The sequence below is a fragment of the Glycine soja genome, chromosome 15, assembly GCF_004193775.1.
Source record: "Glycine soja cultivar W05 chromosome 15, ASM419377v2, whole genome shotgun sequence".
Taxonomy (NCBI): Eukaryota; Viridiplantae; Streptophyta; class Magnoliopsida; order Fabales; family Fabaceae; genus Glycine; species Glycine soja.
This window is the reverse complement of record NC_041016.1, coordinates 17,683,576-17,699,220: the sequence shown is the minus strand read 5'-3', so window position 1 is coordinate 17,699,220 and position 15,645 is coordinate 17,683,576. Positions and strand designations below refer to the sequence as shown.

At 32.2% G+C, this 15,645-nt stretch overlaps 1 protein-coding gene across 2 annotated transcripts in view; it reads right to left on the bottom strand.

The window, feature by feature from the left end:
* Positions 1–6,754: 6,754 nt before the first annotated feature.
* Positions 6,755–15,645, bottom strand: part of LOC114387670 (3-oxoacyl-[acyl-carrier-protein] synthase II, chloroplastic-like) — a 32,239-nt gene continuing 23,348 nt past the window's right edge. Inside the window, exons 11-14 of one of the 2 annotated variants that reach the window (XM_028347873.1) lie at positions 7,673–7,753; positions 7,539–7,598; positions 7,269–7,428; positions 6,992–7,080 (exon numbers count right to left, since the gene is read on the bottom strand). In XM_028347873.1, coding sequence (XP_028203674.1) covers positions 7,300–7,428; positions 7,539–7,598; positions 7,673–7,753 — 270 coding nt within the window. In that variant the 3' untranslated portion in view covers positions 6,992–7,080; positions 7,269–7,299. Of the gene's footprint in view, positions 7,081–7,268; positions 7,429–7,538; positions 7,599–7,672; positions 7,754–15,645 lie in introns of both variants that reach the window. The other variant, XM_028347874.1, reaches the window with a different exon arrangement.

Here is a 15,645-nt window from a genome sequence, read left to right as displayed (position 1 = left end):
TAGATGGATCTTCTTTCAGACGAATTTTCATTCATTGGAAAACCGTTGGAAAATCTTAATTATCGAAGGATTTTCATTGTTACCAACAAAATTTGGACTTCGATAATATCGTTTTTTCTTGTAGTGTAAATTTTCGATGTTACTTGTTTGCTACTTTGGCCCTTGGGCAATTTTTTAAAATTAAAAAAAAATAAACAAAGAGAAAAAAATATAACAACACATCACATAATGCTTAGGAATTTAAAAAATGTAAAATATAAATACCTTAATAAAATTTGTATTCCATGAAATTTTCCTTGATAGGTTCAAATTAAAGTCAACCTTATAATAATAAACATAATATCCTAAAGAATGCAACCTAAAAAACTTTACTCGAATGATATAAATCCTAACAACTTGATAAGCAAAAATAAATCCTAATAATGTTTAAAAAAAAAGAAGCAAAAATAATGTTCTCATATTGAATATTCAACCATTATATCCTTCACCAATATCATTTTCTCTTCATAATCCATTGCCACAAAATAGTCAAGTGTGCTAATATTCTTGCATATCAAATGACCAACTCGAACCCTTTGTTGAATAGTCTATTATTCCATTTTCTTCAACTCTCCAGAAACTATATTTTCTTTATTGACTCCAAGACTTAGCTTTGAAACATTAAGCCAACTCCTCAGCTGTATTTGAGGTTTTCTCGAAGAAAGCACCAAGCTTATCAATACTACATGTAAGTCTTTCAGCCATTGAATGTTTTGACTAATCTCTCTTTTTTACCTTTCTTAACACTACCTTGTCCAACATTTGTGGCAGCTTGGGTTTCAGGAATAACATTATGTCAACTTGGTCTTCAATGTCTTTAGCAAATTGAGTATCAACTTCTTTATCAATTTCTTCCACAGCAATAAAAGGGTCTTCAACATTTTCTCCTGTGGCTGCATGCCCAAGAACATCGAAGTAAGGAAAATTAAGGCTTGTTGTAGAGTCCTTTATCATCAGGATGGGACTATAAGAAAAATTATAAACATAATATTAAAATAAATAAAATTATATAAAAAATACCAAAAATGTAATAAAAAAAATTAAGTTCATTGTCTCATTTCCAAGCAATGCCATGTTCAACCAAACATTCGACTAGGACTCTATCATTATTAGTAGTCCATTGATGGTCAATACATTTAACCTTTGGTTCTTATGAAAAGAAAAACTATTACATATGTTGAGAATGTTTTATTATTATTATGCATAAAAAAATAACAATCAATAAAATAAAATGATTAAAAAATTAAATTTTACTAAGCACAATCAAAAGTGACTCATAATTGATCAATTTTGAAACAATTGATAAATTTTATTAAGCAATAGCAACATAATAAGAAATCTACAAAAGTCAAAGTTGTTTTATAACAAACATAAAACTAATTAAAAATATACCAATAGTAAACCAAACGTATTAATGTTTCAAAAAATTTTATTTTCCAATTGATGTGAATGTTGTCTCGTCCATCTATTGACCATTTCTTAAGCAAGTTCAACTATCCAAAGTGTCCAAGCATCTAATGTCTCCACATGAGTTATCATATCACGTTGTACTCTATTTTCTTCCTCCTCTATCAATTCATGATCTAAAGATTCAATCATTTCTCTTCTAATGTGATTGGGAAGTAAGCAACATGTAGTAATTATCCCACATTGAGTTTTGATGAGATAAAAGGATTTGCCTCTCAAAATTGTTCATCATCCTTTCAACAATTTGAAATATCTTTCTATAACATTTCTGGCTGAAGAATGTTTCATGTTGAAAAGTTATTTTGGTGTAGTTGGTTGTGAACCTTGTCCCCATTCACTCTTTTGCCCTTACTAAGGTGCAAGAAATCATTCCCTCACTACTATAAAAGCATGTTTTTACATCGGTTCTAGAGCATATTCAAAGATGATTTTCAATCGTCTTTGTTGCCAGTGTTGTAGAAAATTAAGATTTTTTACAACGGTCCCAAAAACAACCGTCTTAGAAAGTGCGTTCCTTTCTAAGACGGTTCTTTAGAAAGGGACCATTCTAAGACGGTCCTTAACGAAGAATCGACTTAAAATGATCTCTTTCTAAGACGTTTCTATGAAGAACCGTATTAGAATCCTCAATATATTCAAAAAAATTTAAAACCCATTGAATTAATTATCTGTAAATAATTATTATTAAACTCATAATCAACAAAAAAATTTAATGATATATTAGGTGGGGACGCGGTAGGTGGGCATCTGAATTGTGTAATCCAAGAAAGTGCATTACATTGTGACTTGCCCAAGAAAGTGCATTGCATTCAAGAAATCGAGACTCATTATTGCTTTTCATGTGCTTAGCCTCCAAGCCATCCATTAAACGATTTCCTAGGTTAATATTAATTTGGCCCAACTTCCTAGTTAACTACTAATTGAACACTAAATGCATCTTATCACGTGATGCTTACCTAAGTGCATTAACTCTTATTATTTCCAAAGAAACCACCTCACGGATTAAATTCAAAATGATGTTGGTGTAGTAATTATGAAGGTAAAATAACATAAAGGTAAAATAACATAAAATGCTAATTATAAAGGTAAAATAACATAAAATTACCAAGGTCTTGCAGATATGTAGTTAAGCATATAGAAGAAGCAAGTTAATGAGAAAATACAAACTAAACTTAATGAGAAAATACAAAAGAAACATGAGCCAGTTAAAATCAAATTAGTACTTGACCACGACTTTCAAAACCTCATAACAAACCACATAACAACAAGATCAACTTATTTGCGGCAGAGATCACGCTGCATAAAAAAAAAATCAACAACCAAATGAACCCAATAACAAAACAACAATCTACACAAATAAAACAAAACTCAATCCATCCATCCATCCTTAGATTCAATTCAGAAGCATGACATCAATCAAGCCCATCATCCACCAAAACCCCTCCACTACATCTCCCATTTACATCAAACCCAGTACCATCAAAAGATCTGTTCTCCGATCAAGTCAAGTAAAGCGGCATATCAGCCACAAAAACCAACTATCCAAGCAATCAAGCTAGAAATCCAACCATACAATAAAAATCAATCATTGAAGTGAGAACACTATGAGAACCCCTTTGACTATTACAAAACAAACGCAAATACCCTATCCCCCTTCCTACCTCGAAAAAAAAAACTCATTTCAAGTCCAAAGCAGTGAATCAGTAGACAAACAACAGCAGAATCCACAAAAAAGGATCAATCAAAGCAAGTTCAAAAACAAAGAATCTTTCAACTAGAATTCGAGATATATAACACAATAAGTAACAACTAAAGTGAAGATCCAACATATATATATATATATATATATATATATATATATATATATATATATATATATATATATATATATATATATAGATATAGATATACTTGTCCAGGTCGGAAAGGGGAGTGGAGCAAAGACCGGAGAGGTGCGGCGACGGAAACGGCAGGAAAGCCATGTACCTGCCGGCGGAAAAGCCTTCGGAGACCACTATGCAGCGGCACGTGACGTGGTTCTCGTGTCCGTTCGTAGGCTGCGAACGGAATAAGCTCCACCGACGGTTTCGGCCACTGAAATCGGTGATTTGCATGAAGAACCACTTCAAGCGAAGGCACTGCCCGAAGATGTACACGTGCGAGCGGAACTCGGCCGGAGTGAGATCGGACAATTTGGTGATGCCGTGGACGGTGGAGGGGTCGAGCTTAGAGGGGGTGTAAAGAGAGAGGGGTTTGGTTTTGGTGAGGGAGAACAGAGGAGGCAAGACTCGGCGGTGTGAAGAGAGAGTAAGTGAAGGGTTTAAATTAAAAGGTTGAAGACCAAGAGCCACTGAAATAACGATGGTGTTTTAATAAAACTCGTCGTAACTTTTATAAACAATCCACATTCTAAGGCGGTTTTTAATAACCGTCTTAGAATGTCTGTCGTACAAAGCTTTTTCAGTACGATAATTACAAAAATGCCACTGATTCGTTTTCTAATACGGTTCTAAAAGAACCGTTGTAAAATGACTGTCGTAAAAAGTCATATTTCTAGTAGTGCCTATTCATATAGCCAGCATCACAAAAATATTAGTAACCTAAAAAAAAAAAACATCACTTATAACTTTAAAAAAAAACTTATTTTCAATCAACTTTACCAAATAAGACATTGTACCGAGCATTTTTAATCCATTTCAAAGAGATATAACATCTCTAAGAACCTTAGAATTTGCCCTCGATAAGCTACCACACATTGCATTTTGATATATGTTGACATTCATACCAACTATTATTCTTATATATACTTGAAACATTCAATGCTCAAAATTTATATAGTTAGTCATCATAAAAAAGGGAAAGATTGTTAGATACTAGACAATTCATCACTGGACAACCCAGACATGTCTTATGGTTTTGATGAAAACAACGATATAACTTTTTTGTTAATTACTTTGTTGCATGTAAAGCCAATAGAATTGATGATTGGAAACAACACCAAAAGAGACTTATCCACAAATGGATAACTCGCAAACAGGAAGCGTGAAAAATGCATCCAATGCATCCAAATAGCGAGTGGAACAAGCATTTATTTGAATTATATATTTATTCCACCTTATATATTATTGTTTTTGAAAGGAACATATATGCAAAATCATCCTTTATTTTCTTTTATTTGATTAATGGTTATATTGAGTTATGAATGATAAAAATGAAAAGTTCTGATCATATCAGACAGAAACACGCAACATCCTCTTAATTCAGAAATAAGGATCAATCAACACAATGGTCATAACATTCATTTCCCAAGATCTTCTCCAAAATTGCTAGCGTTGCTCTACCTATAAATACAACACAAAGGATTGAAGAACGCCGATGAAAGCACAAAGAAAGAAAAAGAGTTGTGATTTAAGAAACAAGGGAGGAGCAACAATTGAAAGACACACTGAGCCTAAGAGAGTTTATCCGTTGTATATATAAAGTATTAGTGAGAGATAAAAGCATTATTGTAAATTCACTCTTTGAGTGATGTAAAAGAATCTTTGATTCTACCTCAAACTTTTGTTTGGAAAGTCAAGAGTGATTTAGTGACAAAATAATACTTATGTGTTCTTAGATTTAGGGGGAGTCTAAGGGGTGTGTCAGGAGTGACATTAAGAATACTTGTAAGCCAGAAGTGACAGGGAAAGAATACTAGTTGCAGTCAAGGTTAATTAGTAGAACCCTTATTTGGTTGATAAAGGAGAACTAGACGTAGCTCAGGTTGAGTGAACCAATATAAAACGAAGTATTTTTACTGTCCTTCATTAACTTATTAACAATATTTCATTGTCTATCACAATCACACCTGCACATAAGATTTTCCATTAAAATACAAGCTTTCAACTCATTGGACGATAGTCCACCTCTATCACTGGATGAGGATTTTTACAAACTGTTATTTTAACATTTTCCATCTTTGAAAGATTTTACATTTTGACTAACACACTATTCAACCCCTTCCTTTCTAGTGTGATTTGTGCTATTTTAGGGGTTGCATTCTAAATTTGAAATTTTTTTTGGTGGTTTTTAAAATTCAATCTGGTTTCTAATAAATATAACATTAAATTTACAAAGGCTTATGAAAACTAATCATATACAAGTACACCATTTGATCACAATCCAATAGCATTGGTCAAAATATAAAAACAAGACTTAAAAAATTAAGAACTGACATTATCTTATATGTTTGGGGATCATATTATGCAATTGAAATATGCCTCACATGATAAAAAAAAAATTATAAACTAAATTTATTAAAACAACCTTTACTAAGCATAAAGAGTGCTAAAGTAAATAAAACAAATTACAAAGTTAGGCCAATGTCATATGTCTATCACAGTTTGCCAAAATAAACAATTGTATGCGTCAGGAAAACTTTTTGGAATCATGAATAGATAATTCTAAATTGGGGAAAATACCAGAAATTGAAAACACTAGCAGTCACAATTTATAAACAAAAATCTAATTAAATTAATGTCTCACGTTAATATGTAAGCAACCACAATATATAAATTGAAGGCAGTAATAATACAACATGACAATATATACACGATATGTATTATCTCTTTATGAAAAAAATAACGTGAACAAACGATAAATAAAGTAGAAAATAGTTAAACAAAAACCTAAATTGACTATATAACGTTGGCAAAAGGCAATGCAGGGGAGTAATACGGTGCAATGTTTAACAGTGCGGACTGGAGCTTTTGTGTAAAGAAGAACCCTAATGGATGCTAATTTATAATTGTAAAAATAGATAATGAAGTAATTTTACATAATTAATTTTTTTCTTCTAGTCAGGAAAGTTAGATTCCCCCTCTTGGGAATGATTTTGCAAAAACATAGACAAAAATAATTCCCCAGAACATAATTTTCAGGTAATATTTTTTATTAATTAGATACCAAATGTGAGAATCGTAATTTCTCAATTTAGGATTATTGAAAAAGTAAAAAAAAAATTCTCTACCAATGCTCCCTTAGAAACTAATTAATGTAGAAAAAAATTATAGAAAACTTTGTGTTAGTTATCAATCTATTACTATTAAAATTACAACACAAATTACAAGCTAACATATTTTATTTTAATTTATCTTAAACTTCTAATAAGTTATATCGCTAAACTCGATACGTGTATTTTAATAGTTATATGTCACATTGCCGTTACACTTTAGACGATATTAGACTAATCTGTACCTAGCTTCACTTTGAAAAAGACAAAATTGTCATTAAATTCAATGGCATAAATTTAAATGAAAATGCTATCTAACTCTAAGCATTAAAATTGTTGTGTCTACTATATGGCCATTTCGTACATGGAAATAAAACAATGTCTATGTCCCATCAAGTGTTATTTTTCATCAATGACTATATAGACACTAAAACCTTGAACAAACAAGTCTAGAAATATTGATTCTAGAGGATTACTTCAATGTTTTTGAACATAAGTGATCATCCAAGAAAGCAATCCCCCCTATAATCATTTTTGTTCAACCAAAGGAGTAGTGTGAGTATCCAATACATTGTCTGGTTATTCTGCAAGATAAAAAAATAAGACTCGCAATAGATAAAAAAAAAGCATAGTTGTATTCATGTAGTAAAATAAATAATTCATGCAAATAAGAGAGATTTACAAAATGATGTAGAAATTATGATATAATTTTGTTGCACGAAAATGACATCTCAAAAAAGAATAAGAGAATATATTTTTCAATCCCACGTACCTTCTTTAAAGTAATAAACAAGTAATATTTTCTAAAATCTATTGCATTTGAAAGGGGCAAATATGATAGAGGAATTTTGGCCACCAAAGCCGAATGAATTAGACATGGCCGCCTTGATATCTAGTGTCTCTTTCTTAGAGCCGACAAGAACATTGGTATCCTGATTTTTGTTTTCAATTGACCAAATTAGATAACTTTAGTGAACCCTATAAATGATGGGACACAATACACTTCTAAACAAAAGAAAGAATGATGCAGCAAGATTCGTACCACTCCTTCATCTGGGTTTTCTAAATTGATATTGGGATGAACCCACCCTGTCTTTATTGCCTGCATACAAGAAAAATCATAACACTTTTAAGTCTAGAAAAAAAAAATAGAAACAAAAGTACATTAGTTTTCACCTGTATTGTTGCTACGGCTTCCACACCACCAGCTGCCCCTAGTAGGTGACCGATCATAGATTTCGTTGAATTCACTCTTAGCTACATAAACAAAATATCTTAGTATGTATAACAATTTTGTAAGCAACAACAAAACTTGAAACAAATAAAAAGCCAAAAGATTAGAATTAACATTTAATTGGCAATGAAGAAGATATATATATTACTATCATTTGTTAAACTATATGAAAAATATTTCATAATATCTCAATTGTATTTTAAATATTACTCAAAATAAGTAACCAATATTTTTGTTGTACACAACAATGACCAATATTATAATAATACATAAAAATTGGTAGCCATATTTATTTATTAACTATTAGGATTGGTATCATATTTCCTTATCTTATGATTTGTTTCTTGTTCAAGTAAGATTATTGTAACATTGTGATTTTCTTAATGCATGATGAAGTGTTTTAATCGAAGAGCATGGGGAACTAAATGTATTTTTTATATGTAGTGAAAAATATAAAATTAAATGGAAGTTTTATGTTGTTTGTTAGTGGTGGGATATATAGTGTTGGACTTGTGTTTCGGCTTTCAAGGAGTTGGGTCATCGGGATAAGTAAAGAGAAGGGTGTTTTTAGAAATGTTGAAATAGGGATAGAAGCCCAAGGTTTCCTAAATCCCTAAATTGTCATTTCTTCCATTCTCACACTCACCCAAGGGCTCTATTTTCCCATTCCTCTACCACTATCACCCTTTATCAAAGAAAGGGTTTGTCCTCCAATTCAAGACAAGTTGTTATGGGTGAGCTCCCCTTTTCTTTTCTTTCCATTTTCCTTGAGATGACCCATTTGGGGTTTTGATGTCAAAATCTGAATTGGTATTTTTTTTATTGTTGATTTTTGTTGTTTTGGTGAAGGAGTTGGTCTGTTTAGGAAAAACTCCTGAGCATATAGGGTTTTCTTTCTCCTCTTTCTTCCCCAAACTCAAAAATCTTGGAACCCTAAAGGTAAGGTAAGTTCACCTCTTTCTTGATTTGGATGAGTTGAGATGTGTTGGAGTGGTTATTGATTTGAATGTAGGATATAGTAATTACTATGTATTATGTTGGTGGTATCATGTAAAAATATGAAACTCTTGATGTGAGCATGATAATTCAATGTTGTGAGTTGTTTATGGATGCATTGTAGTGATAGAATCTACCTTGTTGAAGTTTACATTCATTGTTGAAGCTTTTGAGTTGAAAGAAATGAGTTTGTTTTGGTGAAAGATGATTTTTGGTTGGCAAAATCATTTCTTTTGCAGTTTTGTTTTGTTTTAATCAATTACATGGCTTTGTAATTAGTTAAAATTGAGCTACATGGTTGGTTTTTCATTTTGGGATTGTTTTATTGATTATAAAGGTTTGTAATTGATTAATGAGTCCTAAAGGCTATTTTATCGAGTATGGACATGTTGTAATCAATTATATCAAAACCAAGTGTTGTTTTTCTTGATTCAAATTTTTTGGAATTTGTTACATTAACATTTAATTTGTTACAACAACCAAAACTCAATTTTTTTAAAATGAAAGTTTTGAAAAGTGGTAGTTGTTAAAGATTTCAAATGAGAACTTAAGATAATCCTAAATGTTTTGAAAGTAAAATCAAATATTTGTTATGGATGAATCCTAAAATGAACAAGAATGTGACTTAACACTTGATGCTCTAGATTTTAAAAGAAAGATGGGATTGGAAAAATTCTTATTTCCAATATCCAAGTAATCTTTCAAAAATATGAAATGATTCCATTATTGTTGAGAATACTATTATATTAATATTGAGATGATTATGTTTTTTTATAAGGTGAATATTTATAGATGAGATGATGATGATGATGTATGTGACGTGATTTTGGTGTTGGAATCGTCCCTATGTGTTAGAAGAGTTAGCATGTCCTTTGGGAAGGTTCTTAGTAAAAAAATGGTATACTTAAGAGGGTGAGTTACACACTAAAATTCCAACCTACTAAGTGTGCATTTGGATGAGCGTTGACAAAATTGATTTTAAATGGAATTGAGTTTGTAAAACTGAGTTTGGTTAAAAATGATTTTGAAGGCAATGTGGTTTATGTTTGGATGTTTTATTTTAAAATCAAGTTATGAGTAAAATTTAGTACAAAGCTTTGAATCCGTAACACCCTGATTTTCGTAAAATAAATAAAAAAAGTTTTATTTAAAAATTAATAAAGTTTTTAGAAATTAAATAAATGAGAGAAAAAGGTTTTTGTTAATTAAAATAGGGGTTTCATAGTATTAGAAAATAAATAAAGTAAAATGATGTTTTAGAAAATAAAGGAATGTTTTAATTGGTTATTTATTTAATGAAAGAGTAAAATAGAGTTCATTTTTATAAAATAATAAAATAAAGAAAAATAAAGTAAATAATAGGCTCAGAGTATCCTAGAAATAAAGTACCCTCTATTTTTCCCACATACACACAAGTCTATCTCTACACCACCTTCAGAACTCATTTTTGCACATTCCCACTTTTGGGATTTGCAAAATAATGTCTATAGAGAGAGAAATATCCCTCGCATGGAGACAATGAAATTAAGGCTTCAATCCCTTCTCCTTCTCTCTAACGCTTGAAAATCCTAACAAAGCAAATAGAGGAAAAACTTGAGAAATATTAGGGAACCGCTAGAGATGCATCTATTGTTGTCGGACTACACATGTAAGTCCACTTAGGGGTAAGGGATTAGTTTATTGCAATTGAGGTTAGAGTGAACAAGTATAGGGATCATTAGAGGATCAAATTAGGGTTAATTTTGGGGTGTTTTATGCGTTTTAATTTTTTTTGTATATGATAACTACAAATTGTTCATGTTTGACGGGTCAATTGATGTCCTGATGCGAATTGGGTGGTCTAATTAAGTGGTTGGCTTTGAATGTTAGAAACCTAGAAATTTTGGAATTCTTGATTCTTGCATGTTTAGGGTGTGTTTTGAGGTATGAATCGTGCCTCTTTTACTTCACGAAATGGAGGTTTTTAGCGAAACATGACCGTGCTTGATGAGAGCATGCTCATGCATAGTAAAAATCAGTTGTTTTAAGTCCATGCTATTTTACTGACAATGTGAATTAACCTATAGCCAAACAATGACTAAGAAAATGATTGAATTAGGTTTTTTCATCTTCATGAAAGTTGTAGACCTGGATGTTAGCTAACAAATGTCGTTGGTTAGACCCAGTTCAGAGCTATATAGCCCCTAAAGAGTCAAATTACTGAGCAAAGGTCGAGCTGTCAGGATTAAGCAATGATCCAATGTTTAGCTTAGGTTTAGACATAGTTAATGGTAAAATCGGTTTTTGTGATTAAATAAAAGTTGTAGATAATTGTCTTAGCTTTCAAACAAGATAATTATGAACTTAATAGGATTAGTACATCCCTTGTACTTATAATTTTACTCTACAAAGGTTGTAGTAACTTAGGAGGAAATGTAAGGATATACTTATTTACTATACATGTACATGTGGTTGCTATTAATTGAATGAATAAGTGAATGATTATATACCTTAAATGTTGAAAGGTTTCTATTGTATGATACATACACAAACTTGTGTGTGTGTGTGTGTGTGTGTGTGTGTGTGTGTGTGTGTGTGTGTTTGATGTCATGTAAGTATTACTATTGTGTGATGTATATATGATTTATGAGGCGTAATGACATGACGTTTTGGAATTATGAAATTGTGATTCAAATTGAGTATAAGTGGCAAGTTGAGAATGTGTTAATTTGTGAGGTACACGTGAAGATGTGATGGTGGATTGTGACGTTGTGAGATGTTAAATTATGGACATGGAATATGGTTGTGAATAAGTGTTTGGTTAATACTTGATGTGATATGAATTGTGAATTATACAATAACTCGACTAGTGTTTACCTTGAGAAAAGTGTTTATGTGTGAGGTTTTACAAGGAAAGTGTAGGGTTCCAAGTTAGGAACCTGAGGTGTTAAATTGTAGTGCAATGTGTTAAACGTGTTTGAAAACAAGTGTGAGGTCGTGGGTATTATATAATTCATAAGCAGTGTATGCAACAAAAGTTGTTTTAGGGGTTGGACCTGAATCAGGAAGGTGAGGCCCTAACGGATTCTTCAGAGTCTAGTCCTTGGGGGTAAATACACTCGGTTTAAGTGCTCTTTTAAGCCTATGTTGATCCCATATGGTTGGAGCATTCTCACAAACTAGAGTGACCTTGACTGGTCACCTTATGATTTTAGTTAGTGAGAATGACCTGACATACCCATTGTGTGGTGTGTTTTGTTATGTACTCATAGGCGCCTTGGTGTTGTTTTCACTAATGTGGCACCATATTGCATATAGGATTGAGTCTTAGTGTATCTGTTGCATAACACCTGTGTAATGATCATTGTGACTTGTTACGTGATAGTGGATAATGAATTGTGTGAGATTTTGTGTTGTACTTGAGATGTGTTGTTCTAAACACATGATTAATGTGAAGGTGTGGAATGTGATTTTGTGGTTAAGTCCTTGGGACAAGTAATCCTATGCAATAGGTGGTAAAATGATGTGAGTTATGCTAAGTTGAACTTATTATACTTATATTATATGTGTGTATATGATTGTGTGTGTGTGTGTGTGCTTTCATTTTTCTCTACTTGTTTAGGAATATGATAACTAACTTCCTGTGTGTTGTTTGTTTGTGTTTGGATCCTGTGGTGATCTCAAACCTTGTATTCATGGGAGTAGATGGTTAGGTGGATGACATTAAAAAACCTCGTGCTAGAGGACACTGGGACACAATGCTCTGACAGGATGTGACATTAGGGAATGGGTTTCTACATTATTTTCATAATGTTCTAAACATTATACTTTATGATGTTCTACTACTTAACCTGTTTGCCTTTTATAAAAATAATTAGACGACCTTGCTTTGGGTCGGAGATGTTTTCATACCCTTATTTGATAAGTTTTTAATTTGATGATTAACGTGGATGTGAACCTTTTACCCACATAAACTCTTTTATGCTAAGAAAATAAAATCTCTTTAATAAATTCTACATTTTCATCTATGATATTATATACATATGTATATCGGGATAGAGGGTATCACAAAATCCAACGCAAAAGCTACTCAAAGTTGCTTCAACCTATAATTAATTCTAGACCAAAAATCAATTTTGAATTCTTCTCCAACATGAAAACAAACATGAGGAAATTGTTAAAGCAAGTTTCATGATGATGATTCAAGTATGAATCAAGTAGTTTTGATGATGACAAAAAGCCCGAAAGAATGATTTCAAGATTGAGTCAACAAGTTCAAGATCAAGATTAATTTCAAGTTTCATGAGAAGAAATCAAGAAGATTCAAGAGAAGTTTGATTTCAAGATTCAAGAGAAGATGAATTCAAGATTCAAGAGAAGAAATCAAGAAGACTTCACAAGGGAAGTATTGAAAAGATCTTTCAAAAACCAAACATAGCACAGTTTTGTTTTTCAACAGAGTCTTTCTCAAAATTTTCTAAGTTACCAGAGTATTTACTCTCTGGTAATCAATTACCAGTGATAAAGTTTGATTTCAAAAGCTTTTCACTGAATTTGCAACGTTCCATATAATATTTAAATGGTGTAATCGATTACAATATATTGGTAATCGATTATCAGTGTATCTGAACGTTGAAATTCAAATTCAATTGTGAAGAGTCATATCTTTTCATAAAATGCATTGTGTAATCGATTACATGGTTATGGTAATCGATTACCAGTGACAAGTTTTGAATAAAAGGTCAAGAGATGTAACTCTTCCAATGGTTTTCTCAAAGATTTTCTCAACCTTATAACTCTTCCAATGGTTTTCTTGACCAGACATGAAGAGTCTATAAAAGCAAGACCTTGACTTGCATTCAAACAACTTTTAGAACTTTTTCAGAACCTCTTGAACAACTTTTGAGAAATCTTGAAACCTTTCCTTCTCATCTTTCTTCTTCTTCTTCCTTTGCCAAAAAGCTTTCTAAGTTTTCTGTTTTCCAAACCTTGTTCTTCTACAGAAAACAAAAGTGTGTTATATCTTTTCATTCTCTTCTCCATTTGCCAAAAAGAATTCAACAAGGACTAATTGCCTGAATTTTTTTTGTGTCTCTCTTATCCCTTTTCCAAAAGAACAAAGGACTAACCGTCTGAATTCTTTTGTGTCTTCCTTCTCCCTTTTCAAAGAATTCAAAAAGACACAATTTGAGAATTCTTTTGATTCTTCCCTTTCCCTTAAACAAAAGATTTCAAGGGACTAACCGCCTGAGATATCTTTTATTTCCCCTTCACAAAGATTCAAAGGACTAACCGCCTGAGAACTTTGTCTTAACACATTGGAGGGTACATCCTTTGTGGTACAAGTAGAGGGTATATCTACTTGGGTTGTTTTAACTTAGAACAAGAAAGGGTACATCTCTTGTGAATCAGTTCAAGGGGAGGGTACATCCACTTGGTTGTTCAAAGAGAACAAGGGAGGGTACATCCCTTGTGGATCTTTGCTTGTAAAGGTTTTTACAAGGTTGAAAAGAAATCTCAAGGACCGCAGGTTACTTGGGGACTGGATATAGGCACGGGTTGTTGCCGAACCAGTATAAATTCTTGTGTTTGTCTTCTTCTTCCCTATACTCTTTAATTTCCGCTGTGTACTTTAATTATCGCTTTTACTTTTGGTTAAGTTTCTATTTCTGTTCTTTACTTTCTTAACATTATAGTAAAAGCCTAATTGAACCTAGTAACATTAAGAAGGATAGATTTTTAATTAGTAAAGGTTCATTAATAATTAATTCAGCCCCCCCTTCTTAATTATTCCGAGGCCACTTGATCCAACAGAAATGTATCCAAAATCAATTTTGGACTCATAATTAATTCCTTAACACCAAACTAAACAGACACTAAAGCGACCTAGGGGTCTCACCTAGTTGGATATCTTCACAAGTATTACTCCTATGTTTTGACTTTGAATGGTTTGTCAGAGTGTTGTGAGCTACCTCCCAATAGGATTAGTGGCCCTTCTAGTGTATATGAGATGGATGTTTTTGGTGTTGAAAACTTAGATTCTTGAGATTGACCACGAGTGAGATGGTGGGTACAAAGGTGTTATCTCTTGAACCTGAAGGAATCTAAGTTTAGTTTTTGTTAGTAGGCACATAAGTTATAGATGTTTGGTGGACCCTCAACCTAGTTCTGGAGGTTTTATGTGGTGGCTAACGCCGAATGGGCCTACAAAATAGATGAGTGGGTGAACTCTTATAATGGTTAAGGTTAATGTATACCTTATTGAGGTAAGTTGCTACTCATGCTTATCTATTTTTGATAAAAACCACCACTCCTCCATAGAGCTAGCCTGGGTCTCCGCAAATGGTTAGGAAGGCGACTATGTTAAGGGATATACTTAGGTTAAATCTCCATGGAGTAAAGTTTGTCTTTGGTTGTTGTGTTTAGTGTACTTGGTGATGATGATTGATAAACTCGGCATGATGATGCTCGATGGTTAGCTATGATATTTATAATTGATTATGATTCATGATAATTGTACATGAGATGTCATGCTTATGTTGGTTGAATGTTATTAGTTTTTTTTACTCTCAAAGAACATGATTTAACAATGATATAACTTATATAATGATTAATTATTGAGTATGTTTGCTTTTTGTAAGCTTACCCTTTTATTGTAACACATTTAGTTGTGATTGTGGTGCTCTTGAACTTCGTGTTCATGGAAGAAATTGGTTAGGCGATGGATCTTTCTTTTGGAAGTATGATGGATTTGCATACAAGGATGTAAAGACATGATTCTCCCCTTTCCTTTTATTTTAATGTTTTTTGTTGTATAGTGTTGACCAACTTAGGTGTTTAAGATATCTATCCTTCTATGATTTGTATAGATATGTATATATAAATGTGTTGAGTTGTTCTAATGGTGTATCTTGTGATAGTTGTTGAAGTGTCATAAGGT